The sequence below is a fragment of the Centruroides vittatus genome, unplaced genomic scaffold (genome assembly GCF_030686945.1).
Source record: "Centruroides vittatus isolate TY-2023 unplaced genomic scaffold, ASM3068694v2 scaffold_450, whole genome shotgun sequence".
In the NCBI taxonomy this organism is placed as follows: domain Eukaryota; kingdom Metazoa; phylum Arthropoda; class Arachnida; order Scorpiones; family Buthidae; genus Centruroides; species Centruroides vittatus.
This window is the reverse complement of record NW_027122709.1, coordinates 3,128,468-3,151,005: the sequence shown is the minus strand read 5'-3', so window position 1 is coordinate 3,151,005 and position 22,538 is coordinate 3,128,468. Positions and strand designations below refer to the sequence as shown.

At 30.9% G+C, this 22,538-nt stretch overlaps 1 protein-coding gene across 6 annotated transcripts in view; it reads left to right on the top strand.

The window, feature by feature from the left end:
• The first annotated feature begins 5,853 nt into the window (after positions 1-5,853).
• Positions 5,854-22,538, top strand: part of LOC136989252 (RNA binding protein fox-1 homolog 3-like) — a 204,400-nt gene continuing 187,715 nt past the window's right edge. For 3 of the 6 annotated variants that reach the window (XM_067287379.1, XM_067287376.1, XM_067287374.1), the window contains exon 1: positions 5,857-6,064. In XM_067287379.1, coding sequence (XP_067143480.1) covers positions 5,906-6,064 — 159 coding nt within the window. In that variant the 5' untranslated portion in view covers positions 5,857-5,905. Of the gene's footprint in view, positions 6,065-22,538 lie in introns of all 6 variants that reach the window. The other 3 variants (XM_067287372.1, XM_067287371.1, XM_067287373.1) reach the window with 2 other exon arrangements.

The following is a 22,538-nucleotide window of genomic DNA, read 5'->3' as shown; positions in this document are numbered from 1 at the left end:
CGAAATTCCCGATTCTTTGTCGAATTGGTTAATGTTACATTAGGTAGCCAAGATGGCGGCTCGTCTCTAATTCCAGCAAGGAAACAGTAGGTCTCACGATCTAACCTAACCTAACCTGTTCTAATAATTTGGTTGCTAATAATTATGGTAATTTATTAAAATAGGTTAGGTTAGAACGTGCGTCCCACTGTTTCCTTGCTGGAATTAGAGACGAGCCTCCATCTTGGCTACCTAAGGTAACATTAACCCTTAAATTAAATGCAGTCGGTCATATTTGTATTCATACAGTATGTTTGGAGAAGATTCCTTAAGTTTCGCCAAAGAATCCCTAAGTTTCAACACTTCCTATTTCGCTAATAGTTCATCAATAGGTTCATTTTTTAAAAATTTTTTTCCGCCTCGCGTGTACTAAGAGGGCCTTCTTTTTAGCAAGCCCGTTATGAGTTCGGTCGGGCCCACAATGAAGCTGGGTGGTGAGAGACGGCGCTCGACATATCCCTTCCGAAAATTCCTGGTGTTTTTGATCCGTCTTACGTAAATACTACCGCTTATGATTTACATATTCATTCAGCATAAACCTGATATATGTAGATTCCGGGTCTCCCAGACGGCAGGTCGACATCTTTCTGCCTCGACCATCCGACCACGAAGTAAATTCATAGTAAATTAGGTTATAAAATTACAACTGCCGAATAGAATTCACATTATGAATTGCATTCGGTAGTTGTAGATTTTATTAATTGATATACATGGTGAGTCAAAAATCCCTTGACCCTTTTAGTACTGAAGATACATTAATGTAGCGACATGGAAAATGATGCATGTAGAACCGGATGGAACCTTTCTACGATTCCTAAAATTACTTTTATTCGTGAATTTAAAGTTTATTTTCGAAAATCTGTTTACATTACGCTGATTAAGAAGTCTTGGAATTTAATTACAGGACGGACATTATTTATTTCAACACACGTTCAATGTGTTTACTCTTAGCAGAAATATAATACTGGGCGTAAGTCAAACTCGTTATTTTACACTAAGATGCTGACTTTATATATCAACTAACTAAAAATGTAATCGCATACTTTCGACCCTTAAATTTAATTAGAGATTCTTGACTATCAAAGTTTCTCGATTTGCAACTCAAATGTCCATTCTCAGTATTCTGTGATGTTTTAACCTGATTAACGAAATTCTGGTAAACACTTTCTTAGCTTGCTGCTTTTGAATAAATTGTGTTGCGTGTTTTGTTCAGTAAGCTATTGCAATGCTGTATATGACTGCAACTGAGATTTATTCGTTAGTATCGAGTAATCTAAGACCGGATGACTGAACGGTTAAGGTGGCAACTTACCACACGGGGGCCGGGATCGAATTCGGACGGATCGGGCCCCGTCACTCGCCACCCAGCACCATTGTGGCCTGGCCTGGCGAGTAATGGGCTTGCTGAAAAGGCCTCTTAATGCCCACTGTCGAAAGAATCAATAAAAATATCAAATGATATGTAATTTAATGTAAAAATATTTTGGTCAAACCTTTCATTAACATTTGTTTTTTCGGAAGTAAAATCCTAAACTTTTGGAAAAAATAACATTAACCGATATGATTTCATTTCGGGTAAATACAGTAACGGTCCAAATATCCGGTAATTTCTGGATTTTCCGGTTTTTTGAAAGCAGGATAAATATATAGAATATTTAAAAATATAAAATAAACAATGGAAAGTAAAAACAAATTTAAAAGACTACATACCAGCAGTCACAAAGCGGCCACGCGACGAACTACAGCTGTGCTAGGCCCCCCAAATTTAAAACTTGTCAGTTTCAAAAATGGCCGGATATTTGGTCTGGTACTGTACTTACAAAGTATATTTCATCCTTTATTTGTTTATTATTTTTCTTTTATTTTGTTTGTTTGTACAAGGCAACGAGGCACGTGGGTAATCAGCCAAGGGAGGACTTTGTACGAAAAATTTGCTCCTATTTAGATGTTATAAACGTGAAGAAAATTCGGAAAACTCCACGTGGCCCACGTGGAGTTTTCTGGCCACCGGTGGGTCGAGAACATTTGTAATTTAAGCATGTGAATACGACATATCAGAATCGGAGCCTGGTTTTGAATTGAATTCACATTTCCAAATGAAAGTTTTATAAGTTAATAATTATTTTCTCAGATTTACAAAAGTAACATCTTTGCTCATAGCTTGAGCTAATGCAACAAAACGACGTCTTAGGAAAGATTCTGCTAATTATAGCTTTATTCATAAAAATCTATAGCAAATCACTAGGAAAATGACAATAGACAGTGTTAGAATGGATTTATCACATTTTACAAAATTGCAGATGACGAGAAAGCACCAAAATCGAATGTCAACTCTCTTGTCATTTTAAAAAGTAGTCAGAATTATTTCATTCTCTGGTTTAACAAATTAAATTTTTCAATTTTTGGCAGTTTTTGAACTGACAAAAATTTCTTTGATTCTAATCGGATGCAAGAGAAACGATTTTATTGTGACATGGTCAAAATGCCTGGCTTTAATTTTTAATCGTATTTTTAAATTTATTTCATTTCAAATATATTCTCTTCGCCTCAATTTAGTAGTGGCCCTGTACATCATACTTTTCCTTTAGAAATGGAATAGTGCCTGTATAACAAATGGACTAGTCGGACAGTCTCTAGACACACCAGAATCTCCTGTTCATTTACCGGAAGCTGACTGTACGTGCCTAACATCGAAAATAGTTTATCAGCGGTTATAATTATTATATACGCAATTTGGACATTTATAATATAGTCTAATTATTTCTAACAAAATGTTCTTTTGTAACGTCAGCCTGTCCTTGTATATCCACACAAGCAATATTACCAAAGTATTTTCTATTCTTCCTATCTTTCTTAAGTGATTTAACAGCAAAAAGGTGGGACCCAAACCAAATGGAACTAGGAAGAAAATCTATGTTTATGTATGTTCTAGCCAATCCAAGCAGTCATAACACCATTCAGAATTATTCTAAAGGACGGAGGGAAGTTGATTGGTCTTCGATCGCCCGAAGTAAAACAAGGAAAATAAAATTGAGCTGTCGAATATCTTCTTAGAAAACATCACCTAAATGATAATTTAAGAAAATTTAAAACTTTTTAAATAAAAAGAAATATTTTTATTGTTAATCTAATTAATTAAATTAGTTTCAACTTCAAAAATAATCATAATCTCAAAAAAGGAGACAAAGCTGAAGTTAAAATGGCCAGGACTCTTGCTCGGCTTCACAGCACTCGAACAGGAAGTTAAGGGGCCATTAGGAAGTCCGATAATTTTCAATTATACTACGATATAAAATTTAAATATCAACAAAAGCTTAAGAAGCGTAATTTTGTTGAATTATGAGAAATTTCTCTATTTAAAATGGGCGTTTTATAGTAATTATAACACATTTAAGAAAATACGATATCAATATCTGCTGTTAAAGTTAATCGGTTGTTTTATATTATTTATGCCTTAGATATAAAATACAAGGCATAAATATTTGGCGTTCAGATATTTTCCGAGACTTACAAAGCGAAGTTCTCTAACATTAGAGGAACTCATAGTAGACAATGGCAAAATTGCAAGTTTTTAGTCTATGCGAAAAGAGTAAAGTGATTTGATAACAAAAGAGATTGCTTACGAAACACCCATGTTCCTCAATACTGAGAGTCAAAAGTAAACATTAAAATAGAACCAATCAACCAATCGTCCAACAAACGAATAAAAACAAAGTTCCAAGCTGAAAATGAAGAAAAATGCTTGGAGCAAATTGTTTTGTGTCAAAGCTTCTTTGTGAGAAGCTTCAACAAGCAAACATTGTATCTTGAAGAATAAGTGCAAAAATCCCTGAAGATATGGATATATAAACGCTCCGAAATGGTTACAGAAAGCGCTATAAAATGAAAATAACTAAAAATTCCTTAATCTATTAACAAAAATTATGACCGTGTTATAAAAATATTCAGCATTACTTCGATCATTGATATACAGAAGCCAATTTATATAAGGTACAGTACATACGTAGTACCTCGTACTCGGAAAAATTACACATCTGTTTAACGTTACCTTAGGTGAAAATACTTCATAAATAACGTAATAAGATACATAATAAGCGTACATTAAATGAGGCAAAGTATGATTTTATCAACTAAATTATTTCTTTATTTGAAAATTTATACATTTATAATTGCAGTTTGTATGGGAAAATTTGCTTCGTTCCTCTCTTTATATTAACGAATGTTTGCTTTCCAGTAAAACACATAACTTTACTGTGAAGACCCTTTATGGTTTTTACAATTATTTGCTTTGCAGCGACGTAAAACTACGTGCCACTTCTAATATTTTTTGTGAATTAAAATGTACCGAAAGAATTGCAAAAACCCTAAAATAATTAATAAACCTTTAATACAAAATTTAAAAAAATTCTAAAAATAACAGATACGTTGGTCTTTAATCTAAAAATATCTTCAGATTTATGTTTCGGTTGGTCTTTTGAAGCGAATTTTAAAAATTATCTGGAAGAAAAATTGTATAAAAATTTAAAATAACTCTTTTAGAATATTTTATAAGCAATAAACTATTAATTAAATACAAAAATAATTCAAATAAATCAAATATAACGAGCTGAGGGGTATATTAAGCGTAGGATGTAAGGGGAGGTATAAATGGGAAATAAAGTAATTAATTAATATACAGAGTTAAAAAGGGGAATTAAATTAATTAAAACGATTATTTTTTACGTAAATTTTAATTTATAAAATAAATTTCTACGTATTTTACCGAAAAAATTTACTTTTTAGTCATTTATTATTTATAAACTCCGTACTTCGAAGGTCGAGTTTGTAACGTTGTGATCTTACAGAAATACCTACAGATATAATAATAACTTATATTTTATTTATAATATATTAAATTTTCATTAAAATAAATAAAATATATCTATTGTTACGTGACCTATATCCGAATTAAGATGATATCCTTGATATTTAATATACACAGTATATATTAAAGAATAATATTATTTAACGCTGTAAAATAAATAAAAGTTTTTCTTATATACATTAAATTTAATAATAATTAAAAATTATTAAGATTATTAAATTACAAATTCGTAACTACACTTTCTCATCAACAGATGGCGCATACACAGCTAGTAATACGGTATCGAGTTTAGTATTGTTTTATTCTTATATTTATTTATTTATTTTTAAGTTTAAAATTATAATACGAAACATTTAAATATAAGAATATTAAAATTTTTAAAATTATTTAAAATTTGATTTATAATTTAATAAAGTAAAATATTTAAAAATGAATTTAATACACTTTTCCCTATTTTAAACGTAAATAATTGAAGAAAAAATATTAATTTTTAATAAAATAAAATAACATTCCACTTAAAATATCTATAATTTTTTTACAAATTGTTTAAATATATTAAAATGAATTTTTGAGCTTTTTAATAAAATTTTTTTTAGTTAATATGGAGTCATTATCGAGCTGTATTTGAAATTTAAACAATTTTTTAAAGAATTAAAACGTGTTTTATATTGTTAACGAATGAAAAATCGTATTAAACACTAAAATACAATTAATAATTTCATCCGAAAGGTTTAATTTAATGTTGGAATTTTTTAAGTTATAAAAATCCGCCATTTTGTTTTTTTAAACCGACGCGATGACCCGTATATTGGACGGAATAAAAGACGGAGCGTTTAATTGGTCTATTAGTCGACAATAACGAATATTTAACCAATGAAAAAAGTAAAAATAAAGAAGGTTAAAAATTCCGACATTTTACTCGACTATCGCGTGTAGAACCACGTGATCGTATCGGTGATTGGCCGGTTTGCTCGAGTGCGGTCCTATCGTCCGGTTTTTAACATGGCGGCTCGTATCGTTAACGGTGTCGTCGAACAAAGCATCGCTTCGGAATCGAATGAAAACTCGTCGTCCAATTCGAAATCCGAAGACACCGAAACTCAAACGTACGTTAATGGAATGGGGACAGATACGTGCGATCTCGCTAATGCCGAAGCCAAGGTAAGACGTTGACAGCTTTACATCACGCCGAAACCTTACAATTTCCGGTTTATCCTGCTTATCTTCCGTTAATTTAAGTAAATAAAACGATCCGATTCACCACATGCGATAAGATTTGCTCTTTTTTTCCCACTTATTTACTACATCCGATACGTCAAAACCGTATCCTCTCCTCTTCCATGTTAAGGATCCGTTTAAGGCTCGTGCCGCTTGTCATCCTCTCCCGCGAATTAATCTCAATGAAAAATATGAATTAAAAAATATCAAATTTACTCCCGATATTCCTTAAGGACTTAGCTTTAACTCTGCCATTGAATATGAACATGTTCCTTAAGCATCCTTTATCCTAATTATAAGGGATGAAGTGACCTTAATCCTTGAGAAGGTAAAGGATCTATGCTACTTATCTCTGTTTTCTGTAATATTTAAAGGATTGTCTTCAACAAAATCCTTAATCAATTTAATATATATACTAAATCTTATTTTTTAAACTATATATTTAACGTTATATATATATATATAATAGCTGACAAGTTGGACTATATAATTATAAACATGTGGCATATTAAATGTGGATTTTTAGATATTTAATATACATTTTTTTCCTTATTAAATTTTTAATGTCTTGTTGTTTTAAATGAATTAAATAAATTAAAATTTAAAAAAAAAATAAAAATTTTTCTAGTAATTAATGAATTGAAAACATGTAAAAAAAGAAGTAAATATTCTTTTATACTTCGTTAATATATGCAATTTGAATTAATTAATGTATAAATTTTCTATAAAAAGAGAATTAATTATAAGTATAAATTTGTTTAAAACTGTTTAATTTATTTTTAATTATATATTAATACAGTTTTACTGAATAATTCTATTATTATTAATCACAACTCGATATATTAATTAAATAAATGTGTAAAACTCGTATATAATTAAACGAAATGAACTTTTATCAATTATAAATGAATTTATCTTCATCCCAATAAATCTTGGAAAAATATAAAAATAGAAAAGCATTCGCAAATTTATTTTTGGCAACTTTCTCGATTACTTCGTCCACGTTAATTTCTGTGTCAAAGTTCAAGGAATGAGAAGGAAAAAAAATCATACTTTTTAAAGTTAAAATTACAGTCGGAAGCAGTCATTTAACGTTGAAAGAAGAATTAAAAATAAATGTAATTTTTAAAACTTTACCTGTTTACCCGATAATAAAATGTATTTTTAAACATTTCTGTTATATTTTAATAAATTATATATTATATTTAGCGAATTATTCGTTAATTAGAATATCACTTTTAGATAATTTATTGTAATTAAGAGTGTAATGACCCAAACTTGCTTCCTACCAACCTTTTAAAAGAATTACACTCAGGAAGTTATACCGCTGATGTTTAATTTATTACTGTTTCTCTTATTTGTTCCTGATTTAATGAATATTTAAACGTAGATAAATTATTTAAACCGCATATATTTATCATACTTTTTAGGTTTTTAAATATTTTTAAACCATTAAAACTATAGTAATTCTCACTTGTTTAACGTTAGGATTTGGTTAATTTCGAATTTTTAAAAGCAAATTTCCGTTAGTCGTAGTTAAATTTTCGCAATTGTTAATTCAGCTGTTTTGCTGGGTGATGCAGAAGACAGTACTTTTGATTGCATTATGACGAATAGTTAAGGGTGACACGTGGTTTCCCGTCGTTCTAAGTGCAGCTGCAACACAGCTGTTGTATGGAGGTTAAGCAGACTGTTAGGTTCCTACAAATAGCAACCATTTTGCCAGTTAGATGGCAGATGTCAACATTTAAAACCACACTGTATCTGCAATACACCTAACAGTCGAATATTGATCGCCGGTACATGAATGGCTCACTGGAATTTCTCTTCGAATTCTTATCATTCTAAAGGCGAGTACTTACACCGAAGTCGAGCTAATTATTACCCATTTTAATGCCATTTATGTATTCATAATATTTATTTTTGAATAATCCAATGCCTCCAGTTCGTCTTTTGATTTATTTATTTGTCGAATGATTAAATAGAAACAGTCTGGACAGCTCGGCTATATTTAGAAACTGGTATCCTTGAATGACCTCTCTTCGTTTCATCGGCGTCATACTTCAACCGTTCTACGTTATGAAATTAAACTTTAAAATACATTCAAATTTTAAATATGATAAATTAAGAATTTAATAAATGTACTTCGGGAGTTTCTACTTTAATTTTTGGTGTACAAGCCATCGATCCGGAGAGGTAAATAATTCGTCTCCGAGTAGGATTCGAACCCTTTTCTCTAGAAGCTCACAAACATACCGAAATGTATACAAGTGGGCCAAAATTCAACTAACTATCGTAAAGACTAAATTGCTGTCTTATTCAAATACGCCCTTACTTGCAAACCTTGCAAAAATTATTCAAAATGGCATTCTTTTTCCACATTTTAACAGAATTTGGACCATCCTGTATATTTATTACGTTAAATTCGCGTACATCTTAACGGATTAAATGTATTTATTTGGAAGTTTATTTATTTAACGTAATCTTTTTTATTAACGTGTTATTCTATTATTTGCATACGAATTGTTCATCGAATTAATCTCTCCATGCCACAAATTCTGAACACCCGGATTTGGATCTCAATAGGATCAGCTACATTGTTTGTATTATTCGTTTCTTTGCTTACTTCATTATTTGTACATGTGGTCTACTCAAATATTCCACGCGAAATGTTTGTTCTGGGGTGTCGTTTCTGTCGATGACCAAGAACAAATAATGAAAGTAATCTTCGCTTGTTCTTCATTACTTGTAATTCGGAGCTTTCTTTGTCAACCAAATAATCAAATATACAAAAGTGCATTGATTTCTACTAAATAATCAGACAGTCCGAATAAACAGGATGGATTTTTCTTGTATTAAAACACTGGGAATAATCACGGTATTGGAATATTTTGCATTCGAGGCGTACGTATGTAGTGTACTTCACGAATTCATCTTGGTAACTGGAGAAAATTGGCATATCCAATCGATTTTTTTATTTTATTAAATTTGTTTTTCTCCGGTTTTCACGTTTTGCATTTCAAAGCAGAACTTATTACTTTGTCTCTCCGAATTATATTCCTTCTCCGGTTAAATCGGTAGCTTTACCTTCGAATATCTACACGATTTGGTTAACAAATGCTTGCCTTCTACACTATTTATGTCCGTGTCTTAATTTATTAAAGTACGGAATTTTAACGTGTTTATATCTGTTTAAGTCATATTAATCTAAGATAATTAAAACCGAGATAATTACTTTTCAAAATGAAGCGGCAGAAATTAAGTTCTAATTAAATCAAGGCATTCTATTTATTTTAACCTAACAATTTTTTACGTACTTTGTTACAACAAAGTACTTAAGTACTTTGTTGTTATGAATCGTCAAAAATATTATTACAAATAGGAGTTTATTATTCCAAATTTTTTAATTTAATTTCCTCAAGTGTTACTTTAAGCTGTAAATATGTAAATTAAATTATAAATTTATTCTGTGGGTTGAAGTATTTCTTTTCCTTATTAGTGTTTAATTCCATTGTGAAGAGGTTGAAGTTTGTGTGTATTTATAGGGTGGCACTAAGGTGAGTTAATCGTTGTAAATCCTAAATTACTGTCTTATTCAAATATGTTATTACGTAAAATTGTCTGAAGTGAGGGCCTTCTTGTTCAAATTGCATTGCTTCGACGTATTCACAATATTCACAACTGCTCACTCTCTTGAAAAAATTGCTGAACTGCTTGTAAAATATAGGGTTATTTGGGCTATTTTGGACTTTTCTGTTTATTGAAAATGAAGATCGTATTCGAGTGTATAATATGCGAGCTTGTTAAATGCTTATTTTACCTAAAAATCTTTCTTTTGTTCAATACGTACAAGAAAAAATGATATTTTGAATATCATTAATATAATTAGAGTATTTTAGTAAATAAAATACGTCTTTCTGTCATCCGAACGAACTATTTTATCTCATTGGACTTCAGATTCTATAAATTTTTAATATTTAACTGTCACGAAAACAAATCTGTTTTGGCACAAATCATCGTGGTCGTCACGCAGTCTGCTTCGAGTGGATAAAACCACTGAACACTGGTAGAGTTGGTCGTGGGTTTTAACCTTGATCAATGGGCTGGTTACGTGGAGTTTTCTGGGTTTTCTTCAGATCTGCAATCTGAATTGGCCGCCTCTTCATAGCATGTCCTTCAGGGAGGCACCCCCGTGACCGATCGCCTTTTATCACCAATCCAATAACACAGACTTCATTTATCATTCTGTTTGTACACACTAATAAATTTTATATTAAATTTTAATAAATAAATACATAAATGATCAAATTTTAAGTTCTCCCGTAATAAAGAAGTTGAAGCCTTTGTGGTGCGATTTAGAGAAAGATTCTGAAGATTCCACGGGCAGCAACGTAAGAAATTAAGAATTATAATAAAGATTGAGAAAGATTTTGAATGCATAAATACTGTTAAAAAGATGAAAGTAGCATATTTTGATCGATTTACACGGTGATAAATGCCTTACCTCAATTGATACTCGAAGGAGAAATTGAAGGGACGAGAGGTCAAAGAATAAGAAATAGATCATGGCCGGAAAACATTAAAACGTGAAGGAAAACCAACACAGAATTATCGATAAGAACGGTAGAAAGTTTGCCAAAATGGTCGCCGACCTGCAATAGGAAGTGGCATTTCAAGAAGGGGATGCCAAATGGAAAATTTCATTGGTTTAGTGATGGATGTAATGATAATTGTTAAGACGAGACATATTCATTATTTTGTGTAACTACTGTATATAATTATTCACCTTTATTTTACCAGCTCTGATATAGGTTATATAACGGAGTGGAAACATGGCGGTTGATCAAAAAATGACCCCCAAAATTTTTACAATTTTAGACTCGGGGGACCTTGAAACGTCGAGAAATGCAAAAGAATTCGGGTTTTTTTCCTGTATGTATGGATGTTAGTGTGTATGGGGGTCGCAATTTGTACATCCTCTTTGAAGCTTAATAACTCCTGTACTTTTTGTCGAAAATTTCCGAAATTTTGCAGGGAGGTTGGTGTATTAGGAAGATCGATGCTATTAAATTTTGATTGGTAAAGGTCGAGGGAGCGGGGTGATAAAGGGGTTCGTGTGTCATATCTCAAGTGGGGTCGGATTTAATGACGATTTTATTCGTTATTATCACTTATAATTTTTTATAAAACCCATCCCTACCCTCAAAATTAAGCATTTTGTTATTTTATTTAGTTTTTTAATAATAAAATCTCGTAACGTCAGTTAACTTATGTAGGCCTATATAAAGCTTATTTTAAGAAACGTGGTGAATCAGTCGCTTTAGTGGAAGAGAATGAATCACGAATAATCGAATTTTGGATCGTTATTAAAGAATTTGGCGTAAACATAACGAAGTTTAAGTTTCGAATATTTTCAAAGCAATATTTAATTAATTAATAGTGTAAAATAACATACGACGACAATACTTTTATATTATACTTATGTTGTAAACTACCAGTTATCTCGGTAATGGGTACTCAATACGTCCGCGGTAACGTGATAGGTATCGTTTCCGAAAGAAATTTTTTACCAAAATTAGGGCCATCCATTATAATTTTCCGTATATTGTCAGAATTTTTATAAATTTAAATCGATCGAGGTTAAGTGATGCATATTCCTATAAAAATAGACTGTCCAATGTATCGTTTTATCTAAGTGAAGTTTTGATAAGAGGCATCTTTCTTCTCAAACAAATTCTTTTATGCTAATTAATTGCCAAGTTGGAATGAGGATTATTTCTGAAATGATTGGATAAAACAAGGAATAAATGAGAACGAATGACAAAAATACATTTTACAAATGAAATTTAATGTGTTGTTAAACACACAAATCGAATTTTAAAAAATGACCTCCCCAAAAGAATATTTGCATATTTGGACTCTGAGGATCTTGAAACGTCGAGGAATTTAAAAAAATTCGGGGTTTTTTTCTGTATGTATAGATGTTAGGGTGTATGGGGAGCAAGTTGTGTTCACCCTCTTTGAAGCTTAATAACTCCCGTGTTTTTTGTCGACAATTTCTGAAATTTCGCAGGGTGGTTTGTGTATTAGGGAGATTGATGCGATTAAATTTTGGTGGTTAAAGGTCGAAGGGTGGGGAGATAAGAAAGGTCGTGTGTATCTCCAATAGGGTCGGAATTAATGACGATTTTACTGGTTATTAATTAACATTTAGAATTTTTTTTTTATAATAAAACCCGTCCCTACCCTCAAAATTAAGCTTTTTGCCATTTTATAACAGTTAAAGATATAAAATGTTTTTAAAAATAAAATATCATAACAGACGTTGCCACCAAAAGTTGCCGGGAAAGTTAAGTATCTCGTTGCTGGATGGTTGCAAGGTGGGTTTGTGCAGGGTGGTATTATTATTATTTATAAAATTCAGTTAATTTAGAACATTTTTTTGTAGAAAAACATTCAATTTGTAACTACTTTAACATTATTTTATCAAACTTTCTCCTGTTTTTCATTGGGAATGACTATTTTTATTTTTCGAATAAAATTATCTTTCTGTCATGTTATTAATTTCCAGTTTAAATTCTTTAATTAACTTAGATTATAATTTTTACTTTGTAAGAGTTACCGTTTTACTCGGTCGTGTATTTCCTCTCTCCGCCTTTTATCTCACAATGCCAACTAATTAATGTTTACTTTGTATTGTTGCACCGACTTTTCCATTCCCTCAAGCTACAAACTTTCTTTGTGAAAATCCTGTTTAGTTGTTATTAAAGAAGTATTTTCGAATTGCTCGAAAAGAAGAATAAATTTTAATTAAATTATAATCATTTGATTTAAATAATTACAATTGATACTTTTATGAGGAGTGTCATTTTGAATCCCCGCCTATTGTTAAAGTAGCTTCGTAGACGGTCCGAATTCGATAAAATCAATATTTTTGAAGAATTTCTATTGTGATTATTATATAATGAAATAATTATACAGTAGAGATCATTCTTAACGGTTTAGATTTTCTTACAGCTTGAAGAATTGGAATATACTCTGGATCTTCTATTGAGAACTTTGTTCTTTTCCTACTACTTCCGTGTTGGAAGATTCGATTTGAATTGTTTTATTTATGAATTGTTCGGCGATTATTTAGGAACAATATTTGTATTTAAGTAATGTTGGTTTATTGGGCTGCAATTAGAAAAAAATTGTAGACCTATAAATTTCCAGTCTTTCAGTAACCTCGAGACCGGTGTTAGATAGATGAAAATCGAGACCAGATGTGGAAAGCTTAGGGGTTAGGAGGCCCTGATTAACTACATACGAACTTCCGATAGAAACCAGAGGGTACGTTATTTCAATTCAAAAATTTACCCCCGAGAGAAGTTAGATAGATGACCGGCACGGCTTCCTTGCTAACAGGGAAAGTATGATTTACAGGGGCAAGACACTACTAATTTGAGGTGGAGAGCATATATTTAAAATTAAATAAATTAAAAATATGACTAAAAGTTGCAGGCATTGTGACGATATAATAAATATTTGTTCTGTTTTCAACTGCTGATAGGGATATAAAGGGATAATGCCAGATTCTGTTCTAATACCCACCAATAAATGTAGCTTAAAATAAGCTAGCTGAATAAACTTTAGCCCTGAATACTAAGATGGTTGGTTTTTACTGAAAAAGTGATGCGTGAGAATAATACACATGGTTTTGAAATAGGTAAATAAACACGTCGTTAAAATAATAAATATATTTTTACAAAGTATTGAGAGTTTAATAATGATAATTAATTGGTTACACTTTAACATTCTCGTTTAACGTAAATTAGATAAATTTTTTAACGAAAATTTTATTTAAAATATAAAAAGAAAACTGTAAATAATTCAGGCAAGATTTAATAAATTTCGACTTTTTTGTACTCCGCTCTTTCATTTGATTTTGATTTTCTTTTTTTCTACTAATTAAGTCGGCTGAATTTAATAATGGCGAACATCATTCAATTGAAAGGAAATTATTCTTGATTAATTTTTAATTATACAAAAGGGGAAAGTTTTTTCTGTGTGTAAAATTATCGTATAGTTTGGAAGAAACTGCTCGCATTTTCTTGCAAATTATACGGTATACGTAGAATATCTTTACGAATTAACAGGTAGGAAATAGTTGGAAACAGTAAAATAACGAATATTCTGTACATTTTATAATACGAAATCTCAGAACTCATTAAAGAGGACCTATCTGTAGATTTTTGTCCATTATAGTTGAACATATTTTCGAGTGCACGGCCAATGAAAGTGCTATTCGCCAATTTTAAATGCCAAATTCGAATGCTGTTGACCAATGAAAAGTAATATAATTACTTAAGGAATCGTGTATTGTTTGTTGCCAGTGTCTTTCAGTAAGATGTGATTTTAACTTTTAATTTATGCACATTTTTCTGCTAAGCAATCGGCAGTACTTAAGAATTGGAGTTCGTAAAGGGTAGTGTAAGGTAGAAAAGGTACAGTTTAAGTTATGAATGTTGGTGGTGCTTAATCGAAAATGAAAAATAGGGAAGACGAAAATGCTCAGGTTTAATCGTCACTTCAGCGGATATGACCTCATTTTTACGAGAGATTTCTAATTATTTTAGAGAAAATTTAGCTTGTATTTCAGAGAGTGAGATTGTTTTATTCTCACGTCATGGTTTTTGTACTAATTGATTTCTATTAAATCGAACATTCCTTGAACTTTTCTTAGATTCGGACTGAGAATTTTACTACTTCTTTTTCCAAGTTATACATAAATCTTCGATGAATTTTCCCACATTAACAGATACTTAACGATGATACTGGATCTTCCTTATTACGATAGTCTATTAATCATTTCGTTGAATTAATTATCAGAAAAGTGATGGGCGATGCAAAAACTGCATTAATATACTTTAATTGTGCGCTGACGTTGGAAAAACACTTAAACTCTTATTTATTTTTAAATATTTTTACGCGAAAATACATATTTATTTTTACTAATTCCAGTTACGAAATTCGTATTCGTCACCTTTATATCCGCGTAGAAACCCGAATTTTCTGTTTTTTTATACTCATTTGAATGGTTTTTCTTCCAGATCATTCCTCGATTTAAATTAATAACCTTCAAAATAGTGATTTTTTTATTTACACCCACAAAAAAAGAAAATATCTATAGAGAAACCGAAAAGTTAAAATACTTTCAACTCGGAACCGTGCCAAATTGAATATGCCAAAAAGCCGGAATTTATGTCGTTTTTCGGTATTTAAATATTTATTTTTATATATTCACAATATATAGAGTCAAGTATTTAGTTTGAGGACGTCAAGTTTTGGAAAGTTTATGATTTAAAAATTTTCTAAATAAAATATTTATAACGTAAAAGTATCATTGAAAACCAAGTATTTATTATTATATGGAGCGATTATTTTTCTGCAACTTTGATAAGTTTGAATGCTTACGCGATAAAAAGTAATAATAAACTGTAAAAGTCGCATAAAAGCTTAATTTTCAAAGTTTTACTGCATTTCGCAGCTGTTACGAACTTTAATTTTGCCAGTCGTAACACACACGTTTAATCTTTTCTTCCACCGTCGCCATTTTTAATAGATTAAAGGATGCGAAATAAATTCAAATTAATTAACAAAATAGTAGCAACACTAATACACTAAAGCTTTCGGGAATTAACTTTTATATGCCGTTTATAATATAAATTATTCGTATCCAGAAGTTATTCAACTTTATAAATTTACAAGAACTTTTTAATCTCCCTGTATAATTACGCATTGATTATTCGTTTTAGTCGAATATTCTCTTCGTTTATTAATAATATAATGTAATTTTTATTGAATATATTTGTGGCCGTCAGTCTTTAACATTCCTCTTAAGTGGTATCGAGTTTTTTTGTGAGGAGTACCATTGAATGATGATACCATTTAATTGATTTACGTGTGTTTTTTCTTACGAAGTTGTTTTCTGATAAAAAGTTTTTTCGATTTTTTTATTATTTATAACGTCTTGTTTTGATTTTTCTTATATATATATCGCTTTTCATCGGTTTTTCTTTTGTGAAGAAATGTGGCTTTTTTGGCTTCTTGCCCTAAAACAATACTTAAAACGTGTAAACTTTATCAAACTTTAGGAAGAAAATTTAAGTTTATCACAAAAAAATTGCTTTGTTTTAATTCGTCTCTCGTAGTTCTTAATATAGTGAAATACTGCAAAACCCCGATTATCCGAGATAATGTGGACCGGATAAAACGGACGGTTACGGCCACTTCAGATTAAAAATTACCATGAAAGATTTACATGGTAGCACTTTAAAACTTCTTTTAATAAATTTTGTAACACGTTGCTCTTTTTATTTATGAGGTACAGTATAAGAATCGCTGGGATAATGCAGAAACCCCGGTTAATCGGGCTTCTACTGTACATAACACGGCATTTTTCAATATGAATTGTATTAAAAAAAAAACTTAAATAAATGAAAATCCCTTACATCCGTCGTATTTGATTGGTAATTACATCGCGTAGGAATGGCGTGGAATTACTTTTTCAACTTCGGTATTTACGAGAGCGAAACTCTTCAGAGTTTTGCTTTCGTAATTGGCGAAGTTGAAAGATATTACAGTCAGCAATTCTGTTCGCAAAGAAATTTTATGGAAGGAAATATATATTAAAAATTAACATTCTCTAGAGTTTGGCATCGTAGTTCAGCAGCCGAGTTGCTCAAGAGCCGTAGAACCATAGCAAGTTGGTGTAATCGAGCTTCTCTTCGGGAGTGCGGATATACTCGAATAATTCGAATTAAACAATACGTTTTGCGATTTAATACCATATTTTTTTGGTTTAAATTTCGTTAAAATTAATACGTAAATGAGATATTAAAGAATCTCTTCTTCTGGAAGGTAAGAATGCTTTACTTTGTTAATAATTGTAAGGGGGAAGTAGTAGAGGAATTGCTTTGTGATTTTAGCAGTGCATAAAACTTTGATATAACGTAAACTGTTAATTCGTAATTTTGTACATAAAGTTGTAAGTTATCGTACTTAATGTGTTTTCGTCCGATTTGCTAAAAGAAAGTTCTTTTTTTTAAATACTTTTCCGTGTAATTAACGATAATTTTTGCCAAATTCGTCATCAGATTATGAATTTCATTTACTTGAAGTTAATTGCAAAACAACAATAAAACTTGCTATTATTTTATGAAATTAATTTTTTTGATTAGATCGGAGTCATTAAACTTCATATTGTTCGTTCTTTAAATAATGAAGACTACGGACAATTGATATCTAGTATTAAAAAAAGAATCATTAATAAATTCTCTTTACTATTTGATTCACAGTTTTCTATAGTTTTTACTTTTCCGGCTCGGTTATAAAGTATGGTCATCGGTAAAAAATGACCCCCCCTCCCAAGATTTTTACATTTTTGGACTTAGGGCACCTTAAACGTCGAGAAATGCAAAAAAAATTCGGGGTTTTTTCTGTATTAAGTGTGTGGGAGTCAGATTTTGTTCGCTCTGTTTGAACCTTAATAACTCCTGTACTTTTAATCGAAATTTTCTGAAATTTTGAATAGAGGTTTGTGTATTAGCCGAATTGATGCTGTTAAATTTTGGTGGTTAAAGGTCGAGGGAGTGGGGAGATAAAGGGGGTCACGTGTCGTATTTCGAGTAGGGTCGGACTTAATGACGATTTTACACGTTATTAGCATTTATAATTTTTTATAAAACCCGTTTCTGTCCCCAAAATTAAACTTAGTTCCATTTTATAATAATTAAAAATATAAAAAGTTTTTAAGTAAAATATCGTAACAGATGGCGCCACACGCGCAGTTTTTATATGTTGTCTGGAAAGTTAAGCAACTCTGCTGGATTTTTTAAATAAACATCATTGAAATGTGCTGCACAGATACGTTACATTTCAATTTATCCTCCCGGTGTGCCGTTTTGATGGATATGGTGATTTAATGCGTTACGTATATAAACAAATGTTATTTTATATTGACTAGTTGCTGCTATAATTAATTAGTTAAGTGATTGTCATTATGTTGATCTCACTTAACTAATTATAATTTACGATAGTGTTATACTTTTCATACCGTACTTAAACGTTTGTTGATATTCCAGGATGTTAAATTATCTTTTTTAATACTTTAGCAAAAATAACTACTTTGATATTTTAATGTTAAAATCGCAATAATCTTTATTATTTACTCTATTGTTTCCTTGATGGGCATAAGTGTGGCCTTTTATGTGGTTCGTATTGCGTCATTTTAATTGCCAAAATATAAATTCTCATATAGCGCTTAATAATCTAGTTACAGCACGATGCTTTAACACTGTGGGCCAAAATTCCTAAAGTTTTACTCGGCATCAATTAAATAAAGTGAACTTATACGATATACTTTTAGCTTAAAATTATTTTTTGTTTGTGTGGAATTCATTCTAGCAAACACCGAATAATGTAGAATTGAATACGATTGTATGGTTTTGCACGATTTACCATTGTCACTCCGAGAAGTTAGAGAAGAAATTCGTTTGGTATCCTATTGTTAATATTTCTTATAAAGGAAGAACTTTAGTAGTCTATAGATTAAGAATTATATTGTAAGCCCATCATAGACGTCTAATAAAAGTCTTCGTAACGTACATTTTGATTTGTTGCCGACGTTTGATGGCGTAAAACGTCGATTGTCCAATCTTGTGGCATCCTCCTGTCGACGAGTTGAAGACAATCGTTCTTTTCCATTCTTCTATGTAAGGACCAACTCGTCTAGTATTTTTTTTCTTTTTATCATTTGATGTCATTCACTTCGGTCGTCGTCTTATTCCCTTTTCAGTCTTATTTTTGACATTCCAAGAAACAAACATGGAAATTCCTTTCTTGAGGAAGAAGGAATATTTTCTTTATAATAATAAATTCTGAAAGATTTCTCTTTAGTATTCCTTTGTAATTATGTTCTTCAGGGTTGATTTTTATACTTTCTTACTATAAATTTATCGTTCGTTTCGTGCGATTAGTTTTTAATGCTCCGAAACGGTGCTCCTGCACACAATCTTCTCTTTTGAAGGGTAATTATTCGAGGTAATTAGCTAATCACCTCAAACAGCCGTTTCCATCAATGAACAATGGCTAAATGTATATCCTAAAATAGAGAAAAATAATCAGAATTAATCTATAAATTGTTTCAGAAATCCAAAATTAACAAATTTGGTAAATACAATTAGAATTTTGTAATTGTAAACTTTGTGATACTCAGATCATTTTGTAAGTTGAAATCCTTGAGGAATGTTTTTATATTGCTCTCTGTAGTGGCATTTCAAGATAGATGTGTTCTTTTACTTCTCGTATGTAGCAAGAAACAGCGTAAAACAATATCTTTTTTATGGTAACGTTGGAAAGAAAATTGTGCAGGTTAGAAAAAAGAATTGAAGTGTTGAAACAAAAATATTTAAATGCGGTTATGAAAATACAAAAATTAGTTAATTATGTTTTTATCGTGTCCTTTCAAACGTCGAGAGAGATCCTTACTATTTTAAGGTTTCCAGTATGTTACGCAGCGTTTTGAACGTTAGTTTAATTATTTTAAATAATAAATTTCCACAAAATGATGGCGTAAACTTTTCAATTCCTTCTATTGTTTCTCTTGTGTGTTATCATATAACAAATGCTTTTCAGGTTATAAATATGAGGCCCGGGCGCAATAGCCACCTCACATTTTGTAGTAATTGTGAATTTCGGATACTATACTATTGTCACGAATTTTACTAATTTCTTCGCCATTCTTAATCCATTACAGACGGACACGATTCTATACACGTCACGAAAACGGAACATTTCGTTGTCTTTAATGTAAAATTTCCACCTTCTCTCGTGCGAAAATTAATTATGCTTTAGAAAGGCGATAGAAATATTCCTCAATCTCATAATTATAAGATCATAATCATCGTCTTCATCCCTTCGTAAAAATCGGGAATTGATAATACACAGCTTTGACGGATAAAAGATGATTAAAAATTCAAATTTGTCAATCAAAATATCGTCGTACATTTAAATTCTTCGCTTAAGTGAGGAGATGGATGTCGGATGAATGTAATTTGGTAAATGTAGAAAAAAATAATTAATTAATTAATTTATGAACTAGCCTCGTGTGCTCGGGTTTTGGGGTGGGTGAGGTTGGGATGGTGAAAACAACAGTCTTACTCGTTAGTAACTAAAATGCACATTTATTGACCCGAATATTTGCAATAATGAAATTGCAAAACACAAAAAATTGCTCGGGTTTGAGTTATGAGATGAGGACATTAGAGGTGATGAGGCCCACAGTACTTTCTCTGGGTTGTCGAAGAATATTCGTGCCAAATTTGCTGCGATACTATACGTTTTGCATACGTTGAACGGTATAGAACCCCCTTTACCATATATATATTTGACTTATATATATATATATATATAAAAGTCAAAATATATAAATACGTTGACTTTTATTTGTATTTGATTGCCTTCTGTTCTCGTTGTAATTGTTATGAGTAAACATACAACCGCTTGAGAGAACGAATCGTACAGGAACACACAAAGAACACTGGAGACACTTCTGTCATCAAGGTAATTTTATGTTCATTGTAACTTTATGAATTTTTTAACTATAACTTAAATTATAATGTGACCAGATTTATGTAAAATTAAAAAGAGGGGGCACGATGTCCGAAATCCGTATCCTCGGGAATCAATAAAAGCCTGTATTGTGTAAACTTAATTGTGTGTCCCTGTACGATTCGTTCTCTCAAGCAATTGTATTCTTACTCATAACAACGTTGATTTTTAATTTCAATAATGTATTAAATGAAAATAGAAAAGATCGTTTGAAATAAAAGCGACACCACATTTTTCGGTTATTTTTAAATATTTCTTCTTATGGAATACATTGTTGAGTATTGAAGATGAGTATTTACGGCCTTCGTAACCTTATTGCAATTTGGGATAAATGACGAAATTCGACAGGTCTTGAACTTAAAATTTCCTAAAATAAGCACGTTTATCCTTTAAACTGATTATCCTTATGTTTAGTTTAGCCTTTAAATTGTTAGCAGTTCATTATTTATTCTAACACTCGACTCAAGTTTAGCATCCTTCTCATTATTTTCCCTCTCGCAACATTTTCTTCGGTCTTCGCGTATCTTAGGAAATTAATAGCTTAATTATTCATATTTTCCTATTATTATTATCGGTTTGAATGTAAAACTGTTTTCGTAAAGGTCACGCGTAATCACGTGCTACTGATTCGATTTGCATTGAATACGTCACACTCGACTACGTACACGCAAATTTCTATTGCATTCTTCTGTTTATTTATCGAATTTATCTACAGATTTTTTTTCTGTCGAAATATAAATTTTTACCTTCGTATATAATCAAATACTTTGAATTTAAGCGTAAAATGTTAGTTATGCGTGTGCTTGATTAAACTTCGTCACACAATTTTAAATTGTTTCGTGACGTGGCGATCGATTTAAAAAAAGTACTCGCGTGTAATTTAGCAAATTTGAACGAAATTTTTGTCACGTGTACACCATACATTTACATCTGTCATTATGCAACATGCAAAATGGTGGCCATTTTCAATTATTTTAAAATTAATGCGGAGTATGTAGTACATCTTAAATTGTGTGTAATTTTCCGTGTGAGTGTTGCATATAAATTTAAGCTAAATTACCTATAATTAGCAATTGTGTACAAGCGAAATAGCCGCTAATCGAAGTGTTCTACAGTAATGTACTTTTGTACAAATTAAATAAAATTGTCGATTAATACAGCCGAAGAAAGTGATAAAACTTTATATAGAATTGAGCAATTTTAAAAAGTCACGTACAGAATTTTATCACCTTTCTTCACTTCAGTTTTTAAAATTTATCTTATTTATAAGCATATTTTTTCATAAAATACCAGAAATTTCCTATTTTAGAATAAGAAAATAGTACTTTTTTTCCCTAAAAATGCATGGAAATGCCCGCTTAGGATTATCAATAATTCATAAACGTTGGACTACTGTGCTTTACATGCATGTGAATTCGGCAACATGCAGGTCCTACTTACTCAAATACAATTCTTTACGAGTGTGGAGGAATACTGTCGAAGACTTCAATAAAACTAAATAAAAGAATATTTTAAGAAAGCGTAAACAGGGAAAAAAATATTAATTTTAACGATAATTGTCGCATTTTTTACGGACCATTCTAGATTTTTGAGCGTGTGACGATGTTTGCAGCTAAGTTTTACAAATCACATAAAATCGACCCGCTTCTTCGCTCCTTCTCATCAAAAATTAATGATAGAATTTAAACTTCATCCTCTCAAAAATCCCTGATGAAATATGAGTAAAGTATTCTTCTCGAATCGAGTAAGGATGCGTAATGCGGAA